The 22,075-nt window shown below is 43.6% G+C and overlaps 1 protein-coding gene across 2 annotated transcripts in view; it reads left to right on the forward strand.

Moving 5' to 3' along the window:
* The first annotated feature begins 961 nt into the window (after nucleotides 1-961).
* Nucleotides 962-22,075, forward strand: part of ST7 (suppression of tumorigenicity 7) — a 150,218-nt gene continuing 129,104 nt past the window's right edge. For both annotated transcript variants that reach the window (XM_005146072.3, XM_031046300.2), the window contains exon 1: nucleotides 962-1,137. In XM_005146072.3, coding sequence (XP_005146129.1) covers nucleotides 987-1,137 — 151 coding nt within the window. In that variant the 5' untranslated portion in view covers nucleotides 962-986. The remainder of the gene's footprint in view (nucleotides 1,138-22,075) is intronic.

Genomic DNA, 22,075 nt, shown 5'->3' on the forward strand with positions numbered 1-22,075 from the left:
CAGGGTGGGATGGAGAGGGGAGCTGCAGTTCAGGACCCTGCTGTGGGCAGGCTGCACACAGCTACAAGCAAAACTGCAGTTTGAAGCTTGAGATATTACCCAGCAAGAAGCTTAGCGAGTAAACAACCAAAAAAAGAAAAGAAATCCCAAGAGCCCTTTTTAGGCTTAAAGTCCTGGTGCATGAGAACACCGCCTGAAATTCTTGTTGAAAAACATAAAGAAGAGTTGCATGGTTTTTTCTTTTGTTACTTTTCCTTCTTCTCTTTCCACTTTTCTCCTATCTTTTGTATTTTCTCTTTTCTAAATTTTATTCTCCTTCTTTTATTCTCTTTTTTATTCTTTTCTTTTCCTGTCACCTTTCCCCTTTCCTCTTTTCCTCTTTCTTTACCCTCTTCCCTTTCCTCTTTCTCTTTTCCCATCCCTATCCTTCCTTTTCCCCTTCCTCTCCATTCCCCCCACGCCCCCCCCCCCCCGCAGCCTCTCGCCGTTTCCCCGCGTTTCATCATGCAGCTGCCGGGACCGCGGGGTGCCGAGCGGGGGGGGGGTGGCCACGGCCGGGGCCAGGTCTGGAGCTGCCGCCGCAGCACGTCCCGTCCGGTCCCTTCCCCACACACCCCCGGGGGGGAAGTTTCTGGTCCCGGCTCTCCCTTCCCCGCCCCTCGAAGGCAGGAGGGGGTGGGGGGGGCGAGCTGCCACGGAGGTGGCTTTGCCGAAACCCCCACCCGCTCGGCTGCCGTCGGGGGGGGCTGTGCTCAGAGGAGTCCATCTTAGCTGCGGACGCGGCGCTGGGAGAAGCGGCAGCGCCCCGGGGGCACGGGTCGGTGCGGTGGGAGGGGGAGAGCCGCCTCGGTGAGGCGTGCACCGCCTGCACACTGTGGGAGGTTGTGGCAGCAGAGAGCAGCGTCTGGGCTGGGTTCAAACCTCCCCCCCCCCCCCCCCCTTTCTTTTTTTTTTTTTTTCTTTTTTTTTTTTTCTCCTCCAAAAACATGGCTGAAGCTGGGACGGGATTTTTGGAGCAGCTCAAGTCTTGCATCGTCTGGTCCTGGACTTATCTTTGGACGCTGTGGTTCTTCATCATGCTCTTCCTGGTCTACATCTTAAGGGTGCCCCTGAAGATCAATGACAATTTAACCACAGGTAGATTGCGATCGTCCTCACGGTGCTCTCTTTTCGCCCTAGGCAGCCCCGGTCCCCTTCCTCCCGGTCCCCTTCCTCCCTCGGGGCTCTTGCCTCCCGGGGGAAGGGGTCGGTTGCTGCCCCCTCGGATGCCGGGTTGACCTGGCAGCCCGAACCCCACCGTTCCCCGCGGTACTCCGCGATCGGCGTAAAACCCGCGGAGGAGCCTGGCTCTCCTGTCGTCCTAAGGCAGGGGGGTGGACCCGGAGGTAGCGGAGTTCCCCGTGGCTTGGTGGTGCGGATGGGATCCCCTGTTGGCTTTTGGTGGGCTCTGTGCTTGGTCCGGGCAGCCCCAAGCGGGCTTGAAGGTGCGCAGAGAGCTCAGCGGAGAGCTCCCCACTGGAGCTGGGCGCCTTACGGTAGCTGTGCTGCAGCAGGGACAGGCTGGAGCAATCCCAGCGTCACCCAGAGGGTGTTTGGTGGTGTGCAGGGAGATCATCCGCTGGGGATTTATAATTCTCTCGCTTGTTTTGGCTGTTGGAACGAGTTACCTGAGGGATGCAGCAAAACTTTCCACTGGGGCCTTGTGCCCCCCAAACTGAGTTCTGGGGTGTGAGGGCTGCGGTGGCACTGGGGGAGCTTCTCTGTCTCCTCTTTAATGCTGTTCGTAGAGGTGGGGAGGTCAAGATGACTTCAGGAGCATAGGGCAAACCGTGGGCATGCACCAGCTGAAGCTTGCTGGAGTTGTATTTCACGCTGGATTTTTACTAGGGGGGTTAACAAATCGAGTTTTGATAGCAGGCTCTTTGAGAAAATATTACATGTTTGATTTCTCAGGTAGTGGCTTAAGCTGTTTATACAGGGCTGGGGTTTTATTTATTGCATTTTATATTTATTGCATAAATGCTAAATAGCAAAACTGCCCTTCCCACCCCCAGTGTTGTGCTCTTTGTGTACTTTTGAGAGTAAACTGGAGAACTTTAGGCTGTTGAGTAAAAACTGTGTAGCTTGTTCAGCTCACAAGCATAAGTCAGGAACAACCAAAAGTAATTTGCATCACGTATGGGCCCCGTCTCAATTCATTTCCATAACAGGCTTATCTTTGATGTAGGGTGAGTATGTAAATACCGACCCATCTTCAGTTGCAGGGCAGCACATTCTTTCTGGGAGTTTTCCTAGGAGCAGGTGGAATATGTGTGCTTGAGGGATTCCAAAGGGAAATTACATTTGTGGAAAGTTCTTGGTTTCTTTGAAGGATAAAAAGGATCTTGGTTATTATGTGGAATACGCTTGTATTCAGGGAGTGCATGGAGTGAAATGAATACCTTTTCCCATACAATTTATATTCTACTCAAGCATTCTTTCAACAGGATTGAAACTTTTATTATGTTCCTGATAAAAAGATATGTTTCTGATAAAAAATAGATACCAGCTTATTCTTCTGAATGATGACAAATGGTGAGCACACAAGTTCACTGGAAGATTATCACTGTTGCTGTGGACTTTGCTTTGACTGTTAGGACTTTAATGAGTCCTAACTGTTAGGACTTTAATAACTACCTTAATGAGGTAGTATGCTGTTATTATACTGAATCAGAACTAACTTAGGCAGTGTTGGCCAGTCTGAATTGGGCAGTTCCATCTTTGTCTTGAAATTGCTTATTTTTCCTTCCTATGTACTCTCATCATTTAATTTCCCCCACACACGTTGTTGTGGGTGCAGGTGAGATGTAACCCATGCGGCATCCCTGCTGCTGGGAGCCCAAACGTCACCTGAATGTGCCTGTCCGTCTTTCTGTCCTCATTTGTTAAGCCTGTGCTGGCAAATCCAGCATAAAAGAAGAATAAAAATAAAAAAATGGAAAATAATGCAGCATACTGCAATTTTCACTTTAAGTGTAAACACAATTAAAATTACTTTTAAATACAATTTTGGTCAAATTTGCTCAATATGTTTTTGAGCAAGTATCCTGTTTGCTTTGGCATTGCTGCACACTGATTAGAACAGGATGTAATTCTTGTTGCTTTGGTCTTAATGGTTGATGTAATGCAAATGGCCCAGGTAAACACTGCAGGCCATGGCTGTCAAGCAGAAATGTCACAAAGCTTTATATTATCATTTTCACCATTGGAAAACAATCACAGCATCCATCTGAGACCTAATTGCGACCATGTTATTTTTTTCCCAGAGTCTGAATCATAGAACCACAGAATGGTTTGGGTTGGAAGGGACCTGAAAGCTCATCCAGTTCCAACCCCCTGCCACAGGCAGGGACATCTTCCACTAGACCAGGTTGCACCAAGCCACATCCAACCTGGCCTTGAACACTGCCAGGGATGGGGCAGCCACAGCTTCTCTGGGCTTTCCAGTGGACATTCCAGTGCCTCACCGCCCTCACAGTGAAGAACTTCCTCCTAATATCTAACCTAAACCTCCTCTCTTTCAGTTTAAAGCCATTCCCCCTTGTCCTGTCACTACTAGTTTGAACCAGCTAATTCTTGATGCAGTTTCTCATTTGAAATGTTACTTGGGTCTGCATTCAGCTGAGTCATCTTTGTTTTCATTGAAATGTCCCCAAATGCAAGCAGAATGACAGTATAAAATCTGTAAATAGGAGTGTTTTTTCACAACTGTGTGTTTTAAGTATCGATGGGGTTAAAAAGACTGAAGAAATTAACAGTAAGTCCCAAAGCACTTGATGAAAATTAGTTACCAAGGGAAAACAATAGGCACAATATGGCCCTTATGCATCATCTGTTCCTAAATGGGGTTCATTTAAAAAATCAGCACCGGCTGAGGGTTGAGGGTTTTTTCTTTTGTTTTGTTTTTCAAAGCTTTTGTGAGTGGATTAAAACCAGTCTGTTTTATTGTGTTCCCCCCTTTCCTCCCCAGTTGATCTCAATAGGGTACTGTCACTGGTTTAAGGTTGCTCATAAACTAATGGCCCCTGATGTGACACTAATCAAATATATCTCAGTGATGTGAAAATAGAAGTATAAATGTTGCTCATAAAACTTCTGCATGACATAAGGAAATAGTATGGTGGTTAAAAACAATGACTGGGCATTTTCCCAGAACAGGCTGGATCTGTTGGTGAGCTGAGGTCAAACAAACTGGTTTCCAGTACCACCAAACACAGGGCTAGGCAGCTGCTGGGAGAAACAGTGCCATAGGTTTGATTTGCACCTCACAGGATAGTGATTTAAAAAGGGTTTAGGTACTTAGATCAAACGTCTTAAGCTGTGCCTCACTGGGCTGTTGTGGTAGTGAGGACAAGCATGGTATGTTAGGAAGGGTACCTACCAGTGGGGCTGGTACTTCGTGCTGCTGTGTGATTTTGTTTTTCTATGCCTGATGTCAGTCTTTTTGAAAGGAAGTTGAAAAGCTGGACAAGATAGTGGAAAAGTGCTTGAGAGAAGCATCAGAATAAGAGATTCTGCTTGGGTGGTTACTGAATTACAGTAAAGAGGTATTGTAATGGGGGAAAAAGAAACGGCCTTTTAATCAGGAAAAACATAATAAGAATTGATGACTGGAAGCAGAGTGAAAGCTCCATTTAGTCATAATCAGGCATTAATTTTTAATGAACAGCTGCTAAAGAACCTTTGGGTTTGCCATGGCTGGAAGTCTTCAAATCAGATGGCAGAACAGGAGCCACTGGTGTGCATACAGCTTTGATTGGGTTTTCAGCAAGGGCTGGGCCAGTGGGCAGTGTGGGCGGGGTAACTGTGGGTGGTTTCACCAGATAGACCACTTCTATTAAGGTGAAGCATGGGGCCTTTTTTCCACCTCTTTTGCTGTTGTACAGGTGTGCACACCCAGAGCGTTGGCATCCATGGTATTGCAAGCACTCATCCTGTGTGTTTCACTGGGCTTCCAGGCTTGGAAATCCTCACAGTTTAGGGCAAGTTTAATTTCAATATCCTCAGTGGAGTGCATTACTGTGGTATAATCAAAGGCAAATCTAGTCTGTTGCATAAAAATATTAATGATAATTATGTTGAAAAATCTGTGCTGTTTCATGGATTTTGCATTTTGTTGAAGCCTGATGTGCAAAACATATAATAAAATCCTTTATGAATAGGAGTGCTTGAACTATTGTAACTGTACCGTTAGCCAGGAAGCAGGAGAGGAGACTTGGTACGCCAGGCTAAAATACCAAATACAGAACAAGTAGCTGAGGAAGTGGGTGTTATCATCTTACTCCAAAATAATTAGGACAAACGTGATTATTTTGTATAACGTGCTGTATTTTCCTTCTGTGTTGGCACTCCCACGATTTCTGGACCCCACATTAATCTGAATTGGGCTGCACGGCTTCTAAAAATGGGCAACCCAGCTTGTTTTTCCTGACGTAAGTTTGGCTTTCTGGTCATGCCTGAAGAAGGAGAGGGTCCCAGAAGTTAAACTGATTCTGATCATTTATTTATCCTTTCAAAGTGCAACAGAAAGATGGGCTTAATAACCAGAGCATTAAGTACCACTGGCTCGTGACAAGGCAGACAGGAGGAAGCCTTTGCGTTGCTGAAGGTAGAGAAAGTGGAAAAGCTGGTTTACTAAAAGTGTGAATTGTAAATCTGGTGGTATGAGCTCTGTGTTGAATCTGGCTCTGTCAGTGTCTCTGGAGTAGTGTTAGCTTTGTGTGGGACATCCCACTTGAGCTGCACCAAAGCAAGGCCCTGTATGGCCACCGGTTGAATGTCTGGAGAAGGGAGGTTAGAAACCTACAGCAGCAAAGAAAGCAAGTAATGTTGTCCTGCTGGGCCCCCGAGGTCAGTAACCCCAGGAGAGCTGTGGCAGGAGGAGTAAGGACCACATCACCTTGATGGGGAACTGGAAGCTGTGACAAGGCTGTGTTCTGAGGAACATGGTGCCTTTCTTCTGTATGAGATTTTAAATCATCATTATGGCATTCCTACTGAAACCATTACCCAGGGCTTTTATTAAGGTGGGGTTTGTGACCAGGTAATAGCCTTCTCTTAGAGCCCAGGGCCTGAAACACTGCACAAGGTGCCAGCCACTGGAGAGGAGGAAGAGGCTCAGGTGCAGCAGCACCTGTGGCACTGACCAGCACCAGGTTCCTCACTTGTGTGTGCATGGGCAGGAGGACGGAGCAGATAGAATGTGTTCAAGTGTCTCCTCTGTTCCATTTTTCTTTCCATCTCTGTGAAGACCCACAGCAGAGAGGTTTTTAGGCAGTCAAAGGCTATGGTGATCTGCTCCACCTCAGATGCATTCACTGATGTGTACATTTCACAGACTTTTGTGAGTAAATCCCTTGGACCACTCCTATCTCACTGAACCCTCCCTCACATTATGGAAACTATCCAATATTTAACCATGCAAGAACACTGGGTGTGATTCTATACGCAGAAACACTGCAGGAGGTGGAGGAGGTGAAGCATGCCTGTCAGGTTTAGGCTATGCTGTCTGAGGATGGTGGTTGCTCTCAATGCAGCTCATCTTTCTGGTGTTCCCTTTCTGGCTTCCTGACCTTGCAGATCTATACTGGGCACTGGTACAATGTGCTACAAACGGTGTGAGAAATAAGTAACTTTCATTCCCATGGTCTCAAATTCAGGCAGCAGCAGAACACATTCACTGGAATTAAAATGTAACCATTCTTTCCTCCTGGTGATATTTGTCTGCCTGGAGCTGCGTGTGGGCCAGTGATGGGTGAACCACCCTTGGGGCAGCAGGTTTCTTGGGGGACTGGATGCTGGGGGGCTTGTCCCCCCTGGGCCAGGCAGCATGGCTGTGGGTGCTGGTGCTGGGGCTGCTGGGCATGTTGGGGTGTGTTTGTGGTGATAGCATCTTGACAGCATGGTCAGGAGGTATTGTTCCCCTTCATGAGTTTAAGCCCAGGAAGTTAATCATGAGTCTTGGAAAACATTAACCTGACCAAGGCTGGGGAGTTTCAAACAGATTAAAAATGAGTGAGCAGCTGCTTTCTGTGGAGAAGAGCTGAAGGACAGTTACTTTTATATTTGTGGGCTTGCTGGTAGTTGCTTGTCCTTCTTTCAAAGTCTTGTGCCATTGTTGAGATGGGTTTTGCTGCATGAGCTGCAGGAGTGTGGTAACCTGCCCATGGAAAACCTGGAGCAAAACCCCGATGCCACTAAAAGATGGAAAAGATAAAAAGATGCAGCAGAGTGTGGGTTGTTTTTTTTTTGTATGAACTTGAGTGTTGAAAGCACAATTTTAAATAGGTGAGCAATTCTGCCGAGGTCAGCATTAATTCTGCATCTGGATTTCACAAAACCAGCTATATCAATAGTTTGCCCACTGCGCCCAGACCACTTCTTGTAGTTTTTGCATTTCTCAGAGTGTAAATGAAGTCTTTCCTAAATACTGATCTTATTTTCTGCAGTCCTAATGGAATTAAAGTAAACAGTGTTTTGTTTACTGTTAACCTCTGCCTTCAGTTGTATCAGTTACAGCACTGTGAGCAGTCCTAGTGGCTGCTGAGCCTCCAGGCAGGGTTTGGATGTTAGAGGTTTCTTTGGTCTGCCTTTTGGGGTTTTGCAAAAAGTTGGTTGTTGCCTGGATATAGGCTAATACTCAAGAGGTTACTCTAAAACGGATTTTAACCATTTTAAGTGTGTGTATTTTCAGTGTGATACACTTGGAAACTCTCCCTTTAATTTTTATGGAAAATAATATGATGTGCATGAAAGCAGTGTGTTATTTTTGACAGAAGCCTTTATAGATGAAACTTTCGATTCTTGTGGGGGAAAAAGCCCTAACAAAACTTGTTAGATCAATTCCTGATGGATGCAGGTACAGTGATACTGGGTTTCTGTCCATTTGGGCATTTCTTCAGGAGTTTGATTTTGAGTTTAATTTTTCAGTCAGCATCAAGTTCAGGAAACTCAGAGAAATCTGTAGCAAATGCAAGGTTTTCAGAAAACACTGCTTTAAGAAATGGACTTTCATCCTGCGAGAGCTCTGGAAGATTTGCAGCCAGGATTTCAGGGGGAATGAGTAAGCCAGAACCTTCACAACAACATTTGATAAAAGCTGGAGTGAGCTTGCTGTGACACTGGCTGATGTGCGAGCACGGAGTTGTACTGCCAGCTTCTGACAGAAGTCTGGTGTCCTCTGTGTGCTGATGGAAATCTTCAGGAGTCCTCCTAAAACTGCATGTATGTGTAGTGGGATTTTCCCAAAACATCCACTGGGTGCCTGGATATATTTAGCCTGAAAGAACATAAGCCCCGTTGTTCACAGAGGTTGTAGGTCCCAGTTGTCTGAGCAGCCCTGAAAATACTGTGATTCTAAAGTAAAGGCAAAATTTAAAATAGATTTTTTTTGTGTATGTGGTTATTTTGTAAGGAAAGCAAATGCAAAAATCCAGACCATGAATTTGTATTTGTGAAAGACACAAGAAGTGCTCAGTGGTGTCAGTGCCTAAAGGACTCAGAGAAATACATAATTCAGTGCCAAAGCTCCACGTTAACTGAAAGACTGAAGGATATAATGCTTGCCTGGAGAGCAACACTTAGCAGGAATTAGGAAGATGATGCTGGTGGATAAAACAGGGATTTGGGAGGGAATGGTATGCCTGTGGTTTAAAGTGGGCTCTGAAAACTGCAGCATCTCTTGAGAGGAAATACATGGAGCACATTGCTAGTGTAAGGAAGCTCAAACTTTATCTAATCACAGAGAAGCTACAGAAGAACTCGACTGTAGCTAAGGAGGAGTAAGTGCTTTAATTTGGTTGGCAAACATAGTGAGCTTCCTCAATATTTGGGGTTACAATGCATGTGTTGCCCTTGGTGGAACTGGGGACAAATTACCTGTGGTCTGAAGAAGAAGCCTGGCTGTGAGACATGCTACTTGCAATGCCCTCACTTGAATAGAACAAAGAATTGAGAGGTGGTTGTTTGCACTGTAAACTGTAAGGTGGGAGAAAAATAGCAGGTACTTAAGTAACTTTTATTATGGGGGAGACAAATCTTACAAAAATGGGTGGGTGCAGGCTGAATGCAGAGTAATGCACATGCCAAGTATGTTTCTAAAGGAAATTTTTGAAGATGTGTGCGTTTGTACCCAACTGCTATGGCAAATGATGCTATGGCAAATGATGCTATGGCTTTGCAGTTCTCACTATCATGGGATTAAGACTGTCGGTGTGATGGGGATTTCCCAGCTCAGTAGTGGGAGGACCAGGACTGAAATCTAATGAACAGGATTGCTGGCTAGTAAAAACCCTATCATACTGATTTTAAAACCCTCACACGCTGCTGGAAGCAATCACTGACAACGTGCAGGCAGGTTGTGCAAGCACGGCGGCTCCAATAGTCCCCGGATGTGCCAGGGTTTGAGTGCATGTGCCAGACCGCCGTCCCCACTGAGTCCAAGGTTTCTGTGCATAGCTCGGTCAGTTGGCAAGCGCTGTGCTGAAGGGAGGGTTATTTGTCTTGTTGGCAAGTGGTAAAGCAAACAAAACCACTCAAGTGGTGACTCGTATTGGATGACCGAGCAGCTTCTTCTGGACTAAAAGCTACAGAAATTAACGTCACCGTCAGAAAAGGATGAAGGAGCAGTCTTTGGTGCAGCAGTCGCAACAAGGCAGGATTCAGCTTTTTTATAACAAAGCTAGTTGTTAAAAACATATTTTGTCCCTAAAAACACAAGGCCCCACTCCAGGCAGCTGTTGGTATGGTGACTGCAACTGGGAGCTGTGCTGAACTGCACAGGGAGAGCTATGGCATGGGGAAATGAGACCCTGCTCCTACAAGTCTTTAATGGCATGGTTTGTTCTGCAAGTATAGGCCCAGGGGTTTAGTGCAAAGATAATTAATATGCATGAGTTCTTCATAACTGGGGCCTAAATACTTTACTGAGGTATTGCAGGAAGCCTGTAGCAAAACCAAGGGATAGAGTTCACAGCCTCTTCAAAGGCAGTTTTCCCTCTTGTAATTTGATGGATGCATCCAAGTTTTACCTTTCTTTACCAGAGTTACTTCAGGAATTTAGGGCATTTGTCACAGAATTCAAGATAAAACCTAGCCTGGTGCTGTGGCCAGGCTGTGAGCTGCTTTCAGGGGTGTTACTCCTCCGTTAACTGTGAAAAGGAGGAGTGTCCAAAGGCTACTTCCACCTGTTTTTAAATCAGCTCTTTGTGGCACTGGAGGCATCTATTGAAAGATTGTGTTATAAACTCCAGCTTGTCCTCGTGTCTGTGAAGTGTCATGTGGACCAGTGATGCTGTGTAAATACTAATGAGTTAAAGTTGCTTTGTACTCTCCCAGCACAGGCTAATTGGGTTTTTTGTTGGTGTGCTTCTTAGTTGGGCACTTAGAAGTGCTTCTTAGAAGGACAGCAGGTTTTAACACAACGAGCACTAAGCTTAAGCAATGATAATGCATTTAAAACCAAGAGTTAATGTCATGCTTTCAGCAGACAGAACAAACAAGTTGTTACTGTTAAGCCTGAGGAAAGGACCTAAATTCAAAGTCCAAATCATCTCGCCAGCTGCTGAGAGAAGACAAAAGATTTATTACTGTGGAGTCTAAACTGGAGATTTACCCCTGCAGTAGGTTCAATGCTTAAGTGATTAAGTGCACTTAAATATACCAATTAGAAGGATGAAAGCTATAGGGCAGAAATTAAATGCAGTCATCATTAAGATTCCTCTTTTGCACAGTGTGCCAGTTGCAACCATGAGATTTAATTTCCAGCTCACTTTCTAGAAATAAACTTGGCTTGCTAAATGTCAAGTTTGTGAGGCTGATACGTTAGGTCTTGTGCTCAGTGCCGAGACGCTCAGAGATCAGATTTAAAGCACCATAAATGTTATCGTCCTCATATTTTGTAAAGCTGCCACTCACTTCTAAAGAAGATGTGCTTGTAACCTGAGAGTGTCGTAGATGTTGATCTTCATATAACTAAATGTTCTGATGGCACTGCCTGTATGTTGTTTGTCGAGGACTGAAAATTGTTGACAGCGTGGCTTGGTCTGGAGCAAGGATATATGATCCACTAGTGCACTTAGTCTTCCATGTGAAATTTCTCTTGCTATTTTTTATTCCAAAGTGAACTTGATAGCAGCGTGCCCAGCTGATATGTTTTACACAGGTCTCTGCTTAGAGCCCTGGACTAACCATTCTCTTGGATTTTGGAGAGGTTAAACCACACCCTGTTAGGAGAAGGTGTACCCTGTGCGGGGGACAAGGGGACAGAGAGACCCTGAGTGCAACTCAGGCCACTGCTTGAGCAGCAGCCAGCCGCACAGCAGCAGGATGCTGCAGCCAAGCTGAGTTCTCCCTGCAGAGATGGGGACCCAAGGAAGCCTCATGCAGGTCTGCACTGATGCAGAACTACCGCTTTTAGGAGCCAGAAGAGTCTCCTCAGTACTGCTTGACTTAATGGATATATCTGTCTGCTCAGAGTAGGCTTCTGTACTGCACTGCTTTGGGTGGTGTAAAAGTGCATACTGGTCGCGATGTCCATCTGTCAGCTCTTTGGTCCGAACAAAGGAGGACTGATACAAGCACAAGAGAATCTCCTTAGCAATAAACATTGTCCTACATATTCTCATAAGTCATTGTCTAGAGTTTGTGCTTTAAAAGTGCTGATCAGAGCTGTGTTAGCAGCAGCCCCAAAAGCCGTGTAGTCTTGAGGGGAGCACAAGCCATGAGGAGCTGTCATTACCGCCAGGGTTTATAAAGGTGCTCATACTGCAGGATTTCCCCAGAATCACCTTTTGGGTGAGGGTTTGGCCTGTATTACAGTTGAGGCTCTTCAGGAGCTGGGGTTTTCATTCTCACTCCCTGCCTTCTGTGAGGAGTAGGTAGGAGCTGTGTTGTGTGGGACTAGAGAGGTGGCTGGATCCCTGACCCCAGCCATATTTAATGTTATCTTCCCATTAACCACTGCACTGAAAGGTTTTTCCAGAACTTGATAGCTCTGACAGTTAGAAACCTTGATCTTATTCATCCCAGATATATTTGTGTCTGGCTTGCATGCATTTGTGCTCATGTCAGCTATCTCCTTCACCTTCAGAAAATGCACTACTGCCAGGAATTCCCATGACTGGTTCCCAATGCACTCACATGGGGTTATCCCTGTTTGTCCTCCCTTGAGGAGGTTGAGTCAGTTAGGATATCCTAGCATGTTCTCCTAAAAGAGCTGGATGTCCTTGCCTATACTAACATGATGCATTTAATAATTTCTACCCATTTCATAATTGGGTAACCAGCACTGTACATTGTACACCAAGGGAAGGCTTCATTAACTGCCTTATATAGTCTAATTACTCATTTTTCCTTCCAATGGAAATATTTTTCTGTGTAGTCATGCAGTTAAATTTGCATTTTCTGGTGTCGGTGTCTCCTTGGTGAGTTGTAGCAGTATGTGGTCATGCATGCTGACCAGCTGCAAGCACAAACCCACACTGCTCCCTTGCCCTCTGCACGATTAACTTTGATCTGTCTTCTCTGGCAGCTTATACCAACCTTCTTTTGCTGCCTTCTGGTTTTGGTAATGAAAATACACAGTAATTCAGAATACTCAGTTGACAGCTCCATGAGCTCTCCTTATAACCCAGTGCTCCCAGGCAAGCTGCAGGTTTCTCCATCTCTGCCAGTTCCTCTCTCTCTTCCCCACGTCTCCTGTTTTAGCAACTTCCTATGGCACTGTCAAATACTTTACTGAAATCCAGACAGTTTAGAGCTACTCATTTTTCTTGGCCAGAAGACTGGGTATTTTTAATAAAGTGACACGTCTGGCTGGTCTGGCATGATTTATTTTGTGATTTATCCAATTTTTCATTACCTCTGGTGCGTAATTTATTGTTATCTTTAAAACTCTGAACTTTCACATAGTACTTCTTTGTCAGTAGTTGGGTGTGCATATTAAATATAGAAATATGAGGTGCTCTGGCACAGTTTGGGGAGTTTCATCAGTTTATTGAAGCTGTCTTGATGCTGGGCTTCGTATTTCAAATGCTATTTCTTTCAATAAGATGATTTATGTATATTCCCTTCATCTTGCACTCAGCCATGTCTTGAACGTGTTAAGCTCTTTGAATCATGTCTCTGTTTCTCCTGTGACAGTATCTCCTTTCTTGCACTTCTATTATTTTTTCCCTCCACATTCAGCAGTTTTGTTGCCATTTAAAAATATTCTTTGTTTTGGGATTACTGTCTACTATTTCTACCTTGTTGTCTCTATTTATTTTGTAATAAACCTGTAATCTTACTGGTTTACTGTATTTATTGTGATCTATATTAAGTGGTTGTATACAACTCTTAAGGTATAACTCAGTCTCACTTCTAGCAGATGCTGTTTTACTTCCATACTTTTTGTCCTCACCAAAGCAGGGGGGCATCTTTGAACATCCCAGCTCTTGTGGGTGTTACTTGTGCAGAGCTGGTGTTGCTTTATTTGAAAGCTTTAGCTGATGGGTTGGTGTGTGTGAGGTAGAAATGGAATTTAACTTTCCATGATTATTTTGAGAAAGGCTGTGTTGCAGTTCTGCCTCTTGGAAGCACAGCAAAGCTCCTGCTGACTATAATGAAACCTTTGTGTTGACCCAAGAGTTTTTTGACATTAGGCCCTGGTAGAAGAGGGTGATCGACTCCCAGACACTCCTCAGCAATCTGAAATAGGTCTGCACATTCGCTGACTTCTTGTGTTTGGAACATCACAGCTATCAAGAAACAGAACAGATAGCAGTGCATGTTAGACAGCATTAAATGCACATACTTAGTGAGTATTATGTGTTAAAAAAGCTGGCTTGTTGAAACCTAAACCGCAGAGTTTCTCAAGTGCTTTTATGTTTAAAGAGTTTTAATCAATTACCTTCCCACACATTTCGTTAAGCTCTTGAAGTTGCAAGGTAAAGTTTCAGTTTTACAAGGTACTGTAAGCTTTATCACAATAGCATGAGTTTTACACGATATAAGCCAAACCCAGTCATTAGTAAAGCACTCAGCTGAAAATTTCAGGAGCTTCAGATACTCTTCTGTTGTCTTCTAAAACTAAAATTCCCAGTTGTTCTGCAGGCCACATTCAAGATGGCAGTGACTGCTTATGGAACAACGTCCTCATTAGGAAATTCATTATATTTAGGTTTCTGAATAATTGTATAGTACCGTCCCCCTTGTGTTCGAGGGTCTAGGTCTACAGATGCTCTGTCAGTTGGGGTGCAGAGTCAGTGATGTGTCAGCATCATTTGCTTCTTTCCTTAGGTGAACTTGTAATACAGGCTTGAAATTAATATCTTGTAATGTCTTCATTACAAATCTATTCTTCCCTAGATACAGTGGAGTTCCTCTAACTGGATGGCTCTAACGTGTGGGTTTGTGTGGTGCTATACACTCCTGTTCACTGCAGGGCTGCTGGGGCTGCTCTGTTTGGTGGTGCGCCTGAGACCAGCTGCCAGTTATTGTAAGGTAGCTCTGTAGCTGTAACTGGTGACCCAGCTTGTCTCACTGGGAGGTCAGCGGCAGCCCTGGGGGTCACCCAGGGTCTCAGATCTTCCACTCCAGATTATTATCCCTTTGCATCTTTGCAGTGGACCCTTGGTGTGACAGAGCAGTTTGTGGTTTATCCCAGGGTAAACACTGGAGAGCTTCTTAGTTTAAAAAACCCACCCAAACAATCCAAAACCCAGGCTCAAAGAGAACCCACAGAGAGCCCTGGCTGTTGAGCTCCGTTGGGTACTCAGCCCTCAGTAGATGCACTCATCCTCTTTCCAACACACACGTGATCATTCTGCACAGGCACAAAAATCAATAATAAACAGTAAATGAATAACGAAAGGCCTGCCAACCAAAATCTCTCTTGTTTAATTTCACATTTCTTTTCTTTTTCTAATCTGATGTGACAGAGCAGCACTTAAGGGAGAAGGATGCTGGGAGGAATGAGATTTTATGGAGCCTTTTCTCACAAACACCTTTGTTTCGGGAGCAAAGGGGCTGGTGGTGCCTGGGGGGCTGACATCCCCTTGCAGGGCTGTGAAATCACAGGCACTGCAGGGCTTAGGCTTAGCCTTTCAGAGCTTTCTCCTATTGCACTGATGGAGTAGGTGCAGTATATCTTGTTTGGGGTGGGCTCTGCAGTTCTCTGTGTGTTGTATTTCTATTTCTTCACAGAAGCAGTACCATACACCTGCACCCTCACCAGCTGTACCTGAATCTGCCTTTTAACTAAGGGCTTTGTCTTCTTCCTTCCCCCTCCTTAGACTTTTATCCGCCTTTGGTCTTAGAGGTAGAAATAAATGGATTTTAAAACTATTTTCTCTGTTTATAGCATTAGTTTATTTGGGAATTATATCTGCAGGATAATGTTTTTAGGAGCGTCTGTGGTATTTCATCACCTAGGTGCTTTAGTCAGCCATTAGCTTGCTTACTAACATGCACTTATTTATGTACTCTTTATAATAATCATTGTAATAAACCAGAGAGTGCTTTGCTAACTGGAAGAAAAGCATTAAGTATCTGCTATGCAATATATAATGTGTGTCTGTAATGGCACAGTATCCTTTTACTCATATGCTAGTGTAAGTCTGTATTGTGCATTGTAGCTGATGCTTTTGCAGGAAGTTACACTATCAGTTTGGAACGAAAGTTAATGAGATATGAGAACATAGTACTAATAGTAATAATAAATCAGTGCTAGTTCAAACAAATATGCTTTCTGTGGATGCTGTAGTTCAGCAAGATGAGTGCTGGCTGAGTCAAGACCTCAGCTTGTTTCTTAAAATAATGGGGGATTACCAGCACTGCATGGCAGTAGGTGGGAATGGCCCAGTGTTTGAATTCTGTCCTTAATTTAGAGTGAACAAAATAAACTGCATGTTTGTTTACAGAGACCATTAACATCACTGTTTGGCATCTTGCAGTTTAGTAGAAAGGATTCACTGAATTTGTTTATGAAGGGATATAATTATAGTTTCAATTCAGCAGATGTTTATCATTCAGAAAACTAAGTAGAAGCCAATGCACTTGCATTTGAGTCACTTCCATTTCCTAGTGGTTGCTGCTCAGGTGGGAACAGTGAGATGAGACTTTTGTTCTGTGCTGTTGGTTTGTAAGTAGTTTTTTCCTTTTGTCTATGCTAGTTCTCTTCTAGTCATTCCCTTATTGCTTGAGCTGGGCCCTGCATCCTGCCCTGCCCAGGCTGCCTTGAACAGCTTTTGCGTTCAATAGGCAATTATGTAGGCAGAAGTGGGAAAGTCCATGTACAGTTCACGCACTAGAGGGCATCCTGTTGAACACACAGGAGGTACCCAAGGACAGGGAGAGCTTGTTCCCACCTTTATGTAATCTATCCAGAGAAACCAAAAATACCTGTAAGTGATAAAAGATAAAAATAGCATTGCAGGTATGATTTAGAGTAGGTTGCCAAGTGCTGAGCAGGTCTCAATGCTTTGTATTCCATGTCCCCACCTGCTTCGTGGTTATTAAATTGATCTTTGTGTATGTGGCTTATTGTAAGTGAGCCACAGCTACAGCTAAGGAGACTTACAGTGAGGCATACTAGGTAGAAGCAATTTAAATACTTAAAATTTATGTTTGAAAAGTATTTTAGTATGAGCAGTCTCAGCTGTGGTTGTTTTTATGATGTGTATTCATAAATGGAACAAAAATATTTGCTAGTGTCTTACCAAGGCAGTAGCTTAACTAAGATTTTTAAAGAGATTTCAAAGAGAGAATATCAGAAAACAGATTTGTGTGGCTACCAGCAACACACTGAATGTTGACGACATAGGATAGGTGTTCTGTTCCAATGAAGCATCTCCTGCAGGTCCTTGTGTAATATATATTTCAGCTTTGTCCTCTCTTAAGCTTAACATGGTATAAAATATTTGGAAGGGAAGTGACTTTTAAAGAATAGCTGCCATTGGAGGCAAACCATCATCCCTTCCTAAGCTTACCACGTTTTCTAGTGGCAACGACAATGGCAAGGTCAGAAGAATTAAAAGAAGTTTACATGTTATGTAGTTTCCTATGGAAATAACTTTTAACAGCCAAATTTGTCCAATTGTATTGTTCCATGTGAAGCTGAAAACATAGAATTGAATGTGAAATGTGAGTGAGGCTTATTGTGTATGTTTCGTTAAAAACAATTTTTCATATATGAAGTAAAAAAAAATGCCTGATTTATTGATTTATTTCTGAAGTGTTATCCAATGTCCATGGCGGGGGGGGGGGTTGGAACTAGATGATCTTAAGGTCCTTTCCAACCCTAGCTGTTCTATGATTCTATGATCATTTGAGTGTCAAGTTCTCATTTGCTCTCCAGATCTTAAGTAAGTGATAGCTTTTTCATAGTCTTCCTCCAGTTGTATTTGAGTTTATTTGTTTCTTGCTTCACCCATGTCACCACAGCCCCATTGCAAATTGGAAGGGCACTGATACGGAAAGAATTTAAAATCCATGTGCCACTGGTTTGGGGTTTGGTTTTTTTTTTTTTTTCCTACAATTTTATAATTGAATTTAGATGAAAAGTTTTTAACATCCATCTCTCTGGGCATAGAGAGAACATAACAGCTTTCCCCTCCATACTTGCATCCTCTGTGAAACCCTTTAGGAGCCAACACAGATAACATCAATCTTATTGCATCTTTGCTAGCATTTATTTTAATTTCCCCTACTTGTGCTTGGAACTAGGCTGTCTGCCTTCCTGGGAAGGGTCTTTTGATTGAAATAAATAAGCAGGAGGGATGGGGTTTAGTTGCCATGAAAGTTCATTTCTATTGGTCAGACACGAGTTCCGTGTGTTGTATGGGAGAATGGGAAATGATGCTTAATAAGATGGAGACTAGCATCCAGAGATTACCAAGAAGCAGTGTCTTCATTACCAAAATGATTTTTCTCTCTCTGTCTCTCATACGATATCATTAGCAAGTATTTGCAGTACTGCTGTAAAGTCTTAGTGGAAGCAAGATCTCAACACTTATACTCCAAAGGCAAATGAATCCCTGGCTGTTTTAAAGTCCTAATCTGGGAGTACTGAGAGTCAAAACTAACTGAATCATGGTTAGACTTCATTCACCATAAAAGCCAGCACACTTGAAGCCTCCTATGGGAAATGCCTGTTCTACATCTGACTTGGGCTGCAAAAGGAGGTACACATCTGGACAGATGTGGCAAGAAGAAGTGATCTCAGTTCAAGCAACTTTTTCCATACAGTGGTTGAGCTTGGTTCTGGTTGGGACCTCCATCCCTGAGGCAGAGCTGATACATGGGTCGGCTGCTGTGCTGTTACTCCAGCAGGCCTTTGGGGGTTACCCCAGGTAGGGCGAGCAGTGACGACAGCCGCTGGCACTGAAAAATCACTTAATGCCTGACGTGCAGCCAGAAATACCTGTCAGACCACAGCCTTAGTCTTGCTTTTGCTTTTGCAGAGTGTCACATAGCTGGAGTAAGCATGATAGATTGTGGTGCTAAGTTGGGAAGACAAGACAGTCTCCTGTTCAAACATAATACGGTGTGTGTTGAAAGCTTCTTCAGGTTAGTCTGGAAATCATCGAACAGGTTCCTGTTGTCTGTAAAGTAGGGTTTATAGCGTGTTCTTGATATATTTGAGCAGCACAGGGGAATTTTGTGTGTGCAGGCAGGCTCTGCTCCAGAAACTGCATAGAACACAGAAACCACTCTGTGGTGGAGTCACTCAGCGCATTTCTACTGTTGTTTTCAGGGAGGTGGGGGCTGATGTGTTTTTTGTGGGTGTTGTATTTTTTTTCTTGAGAATTGCTAACACCAGATGCAGATTTAGCAAACAATGTAAAATAACTCCTAATGAGCAGATGCCAGTTGTAATCTGCCCCTCCTTCATCTCTCATTTATATTCACATGTGAGTTTGCCACTTGGCTTTCCTTTTGTTACTCTTCTGGATGGTTTTATTATAATTCCAAGTTTGAGGTTTGCTAGTTCTTGACTTCAGCATCTTCTTTTCATAATGACTGCTGCAAGTAAATTATGTGTCTCGTGAAAGCTTGTTTTCTTGTACAGCTCTCAGTTTGTCCCTTATTTTATTGAATGGCTGCTTTTTTGCAATTCTGCTTCTTTATTCTACATAGAGTTACAGTATCCCTTGCCCTTTGGCTCTTACGTGACCTAAACAGTACTGATTTTATTAGTCTTACCATTTTTATAACCACTGCTACGTTTCCCTCTACAGTCATCATTTAGGGCCGGGTAGTAGCACTTTTAAGTATAAGGTGAGCTAAGAATATATGAAAGAGATTATTTATTTCATGTTTTTTTGCCATTCCTAACACTGCATTTGTTTGTCTGCTTTGGGATTTTTTCACTTTTGGGTTTTTTTTCTGTCTCTGGCTGCAGCTGTTCATGGAGGGAGGGGGTTCTGTTGAGCTGTGTGCAGCAGCACTCAGACTTTCTGCTCAATCTGCTGCTCTGTGCGGGGAGAGAAGAAAATGCAGTCCTTGTGTTTTAAATTTAGTAACTTCTAGTAATTCTGATGATTACTAAGATCACTTTTCTGATTATAAATAAACCACATTGTTTAAAAATATTTTTGACTAGGCTGAATTTTGTCCCAGAATTGGAACAGGATGAGGAGAGTTTGAGAAAGAAATTACGGTCAAGTTTTTGCATTCTTAACCGTAAATGGAAACAGAAGGGCATTGACTGACCAGAAGCCTTAATTTTATAGCTTTTGTAGCTAATGGAAAACATTATATACTAAAAATGCTGCCAGATTTAGTTTGTCATGCTTCAAAGGTTCCTCTGGAGCTGTAGGTGGTTGAAGGTGGTGGCAAGCCCTTCCATCTGATGCTCCTTGGGCATCTTGGGGAACGCTGAAAGCAGAGGTGCTCACTCACCCCAGAGGTTTGACTCAAACTAGTGATTTGACGCTCTGGAGCATCTTTGCCCTCCAAGAGATCACTTCTCTCCTCTGTGTACCGTGTGGCATTTCTCTGTGCACATTACATGAGTCTTCTGCCTGGGAGATGGAAGTAAATCTGTCCAGTGTCTGTCCATTAAATACGATGTGTGTGTTGGGGTGGCACTTCTGATCTCTCTTCCTGGGGCCAGAACCTCTCTCTTATGAAGACAGTCTGAGAGGGTTGGGCTTGTCCAGCCTGAAGAAGAGAAGGCTCTGTGAGACCTTGCTTTGTAGCATGTAAAGGGGGCTTTTAAGAAAGCCAGAGGCAGACTTTTTACCAAGACCTTCAGTGACAGGATAAAGAGCAGTGCTTTTAAACTGAAGAAGGGAGGTTTAGACTGGACATAAGGAAGACATTTTTTTACAGTGATGGTGGTGAGGCTCTGGAACAACTTGCCAAGAAATTGTGGATGTCCCATCACTGGAAGTGTTCAAGGTCAGGTTGGATAGGTTGAGCAACCTGGTCTAGTGGAAGGTGTCCCTGCCCATGTCATGGAGATTGGACTAGATGATCTTTAAAAGTCCTTTCCAACCCAAACCGTTCCATAGTTCTGTGATCCTGAAATTGGCTCCTTTGGGAAATCTTTACAACAAGGTGCTGAAGTGTTTTACTATGTTGAGAAATTATAGGTAACTGTGGATGTTAAAAGTTTGACCTTGTAAAGTCATACACAGGAATGTTTTACCCATAACAAGATCTTGACTGTGTGTTGTGGTTTTGACTGTTTAATTCGTATGACGTAGACATTTGATGAATTTTTCCATTACTAATTTTGTCTAAAGCCAAGAGTAAAGGCCTTTTATGCATTCCTTGCTACTTCTTTTATGGACTTGAAATAGCCCATAATCATGGAAGACATATCCAAACAGGAGGTGTGTTTGAAAAACCCTGCTTCTTTGTCTCAAATCAGTATGCAGGACTCTGTTTTAGGCTAACAGATTTTTACCAGGTATTTGTCTTCTTTTTGCTTTTGGTTTATTAACAGTTCTTCATCTTCAGTGTTAATCAAAAACAGAAGCTAAGGAATCACTGTTACTTTTTTCTTTATTTACTAGTAAGTGAGAAGTTCAGAAGCTTTTAGGCATGCTAGTAACCATGTGTCAAATATCTCCATGCAACTTTATGAATTCTGCCCTGTGCATGAGAGCCATTGATAGTTGTAACTTGCGCTCTGGTTCACAGCATTTGTATCTCAGCACAGATGTGACACTTCATGGACAGTCGGGGCTAGAGGGGATTTTCTGGCACAGAAAGGTATGGTCTCAGTGCAACAGCTTTCCTGTATAACTGCAGCAGTTGTTTTCTGACAGTGAGGCTCCAGACTTTACACCCGCGTGCAATTAGGCAGACACCGACCACACTCATGAGCCAAGATAGATTTCTGCTCTGTGAATGACAGGAATAGCAAGAGAAATGGCTTTGAAAAAAATGAGATTCCATAGGAATAGAAGCCTTTTACCCTAATGGACAAGAATTCAGTTTGGGCTTTTGGGAAACCCAGGTCTCTAGGATGGGGTAAGATATTACTAACAGTTTGTTGGATTTATGTCATTTTTTGAGGCAGGACATCTGTGCCTGGAAACCTTGGGATTTTTAGCCATTTTCTTTGGATAGATTGTCCCATGTAAGTACTAGTAGACCAGTGGCATGTCCCTACCCCTTCTCTGGGAGTCACCTGCTCCAGTCACCTGGAGTACCCAGGGGCTCCAGAAGGCTGTGTCTTAAGCCCTTGAACTGAGACCCCTGCACTCTGCCAGGAATATGAGGTGAGAGCTTGTTCATTAGTAATGACAGGTAGGTTTTCTGAGGGAATCTAGTCGCAAAAGTAACTGTGTAGGTGCAATTGCTTTTCTTACTTAATGTCCTGTTAATGCTGCTATTGAAGGTAGGTGTTCTTGAGAGCTCCATGGCCATGGAGATGAATGTCCTTTCCTCTTCTGTACTCAAACAGAGTCCAGTCTGTGGATGTGTAAGGTTTAGACAGACACACAGATACTGTTTTCTGCAAATACTTTCAGTTATATGCAGTGTATTCTCTAAGAGAAATCCTGTTCTTTGAAGCGAGCAAACCATGGTCTCAGTAGGGCAG

Source organism: Melopsittacus undulatus, chromosome 5, assembly GCF_012275295.1.
Source record: "Melopsittacus undulatus isolate bMelUnd1 chromosome 5, bMelUnd1.mat.Z, whole genome shotgun sequence".
NCBI lineage: Eukaryota > Metazoa > Chordata > Aves > Psittaciformes > Psittaculidae > Melopsittacus > Melopsittacus undulatus.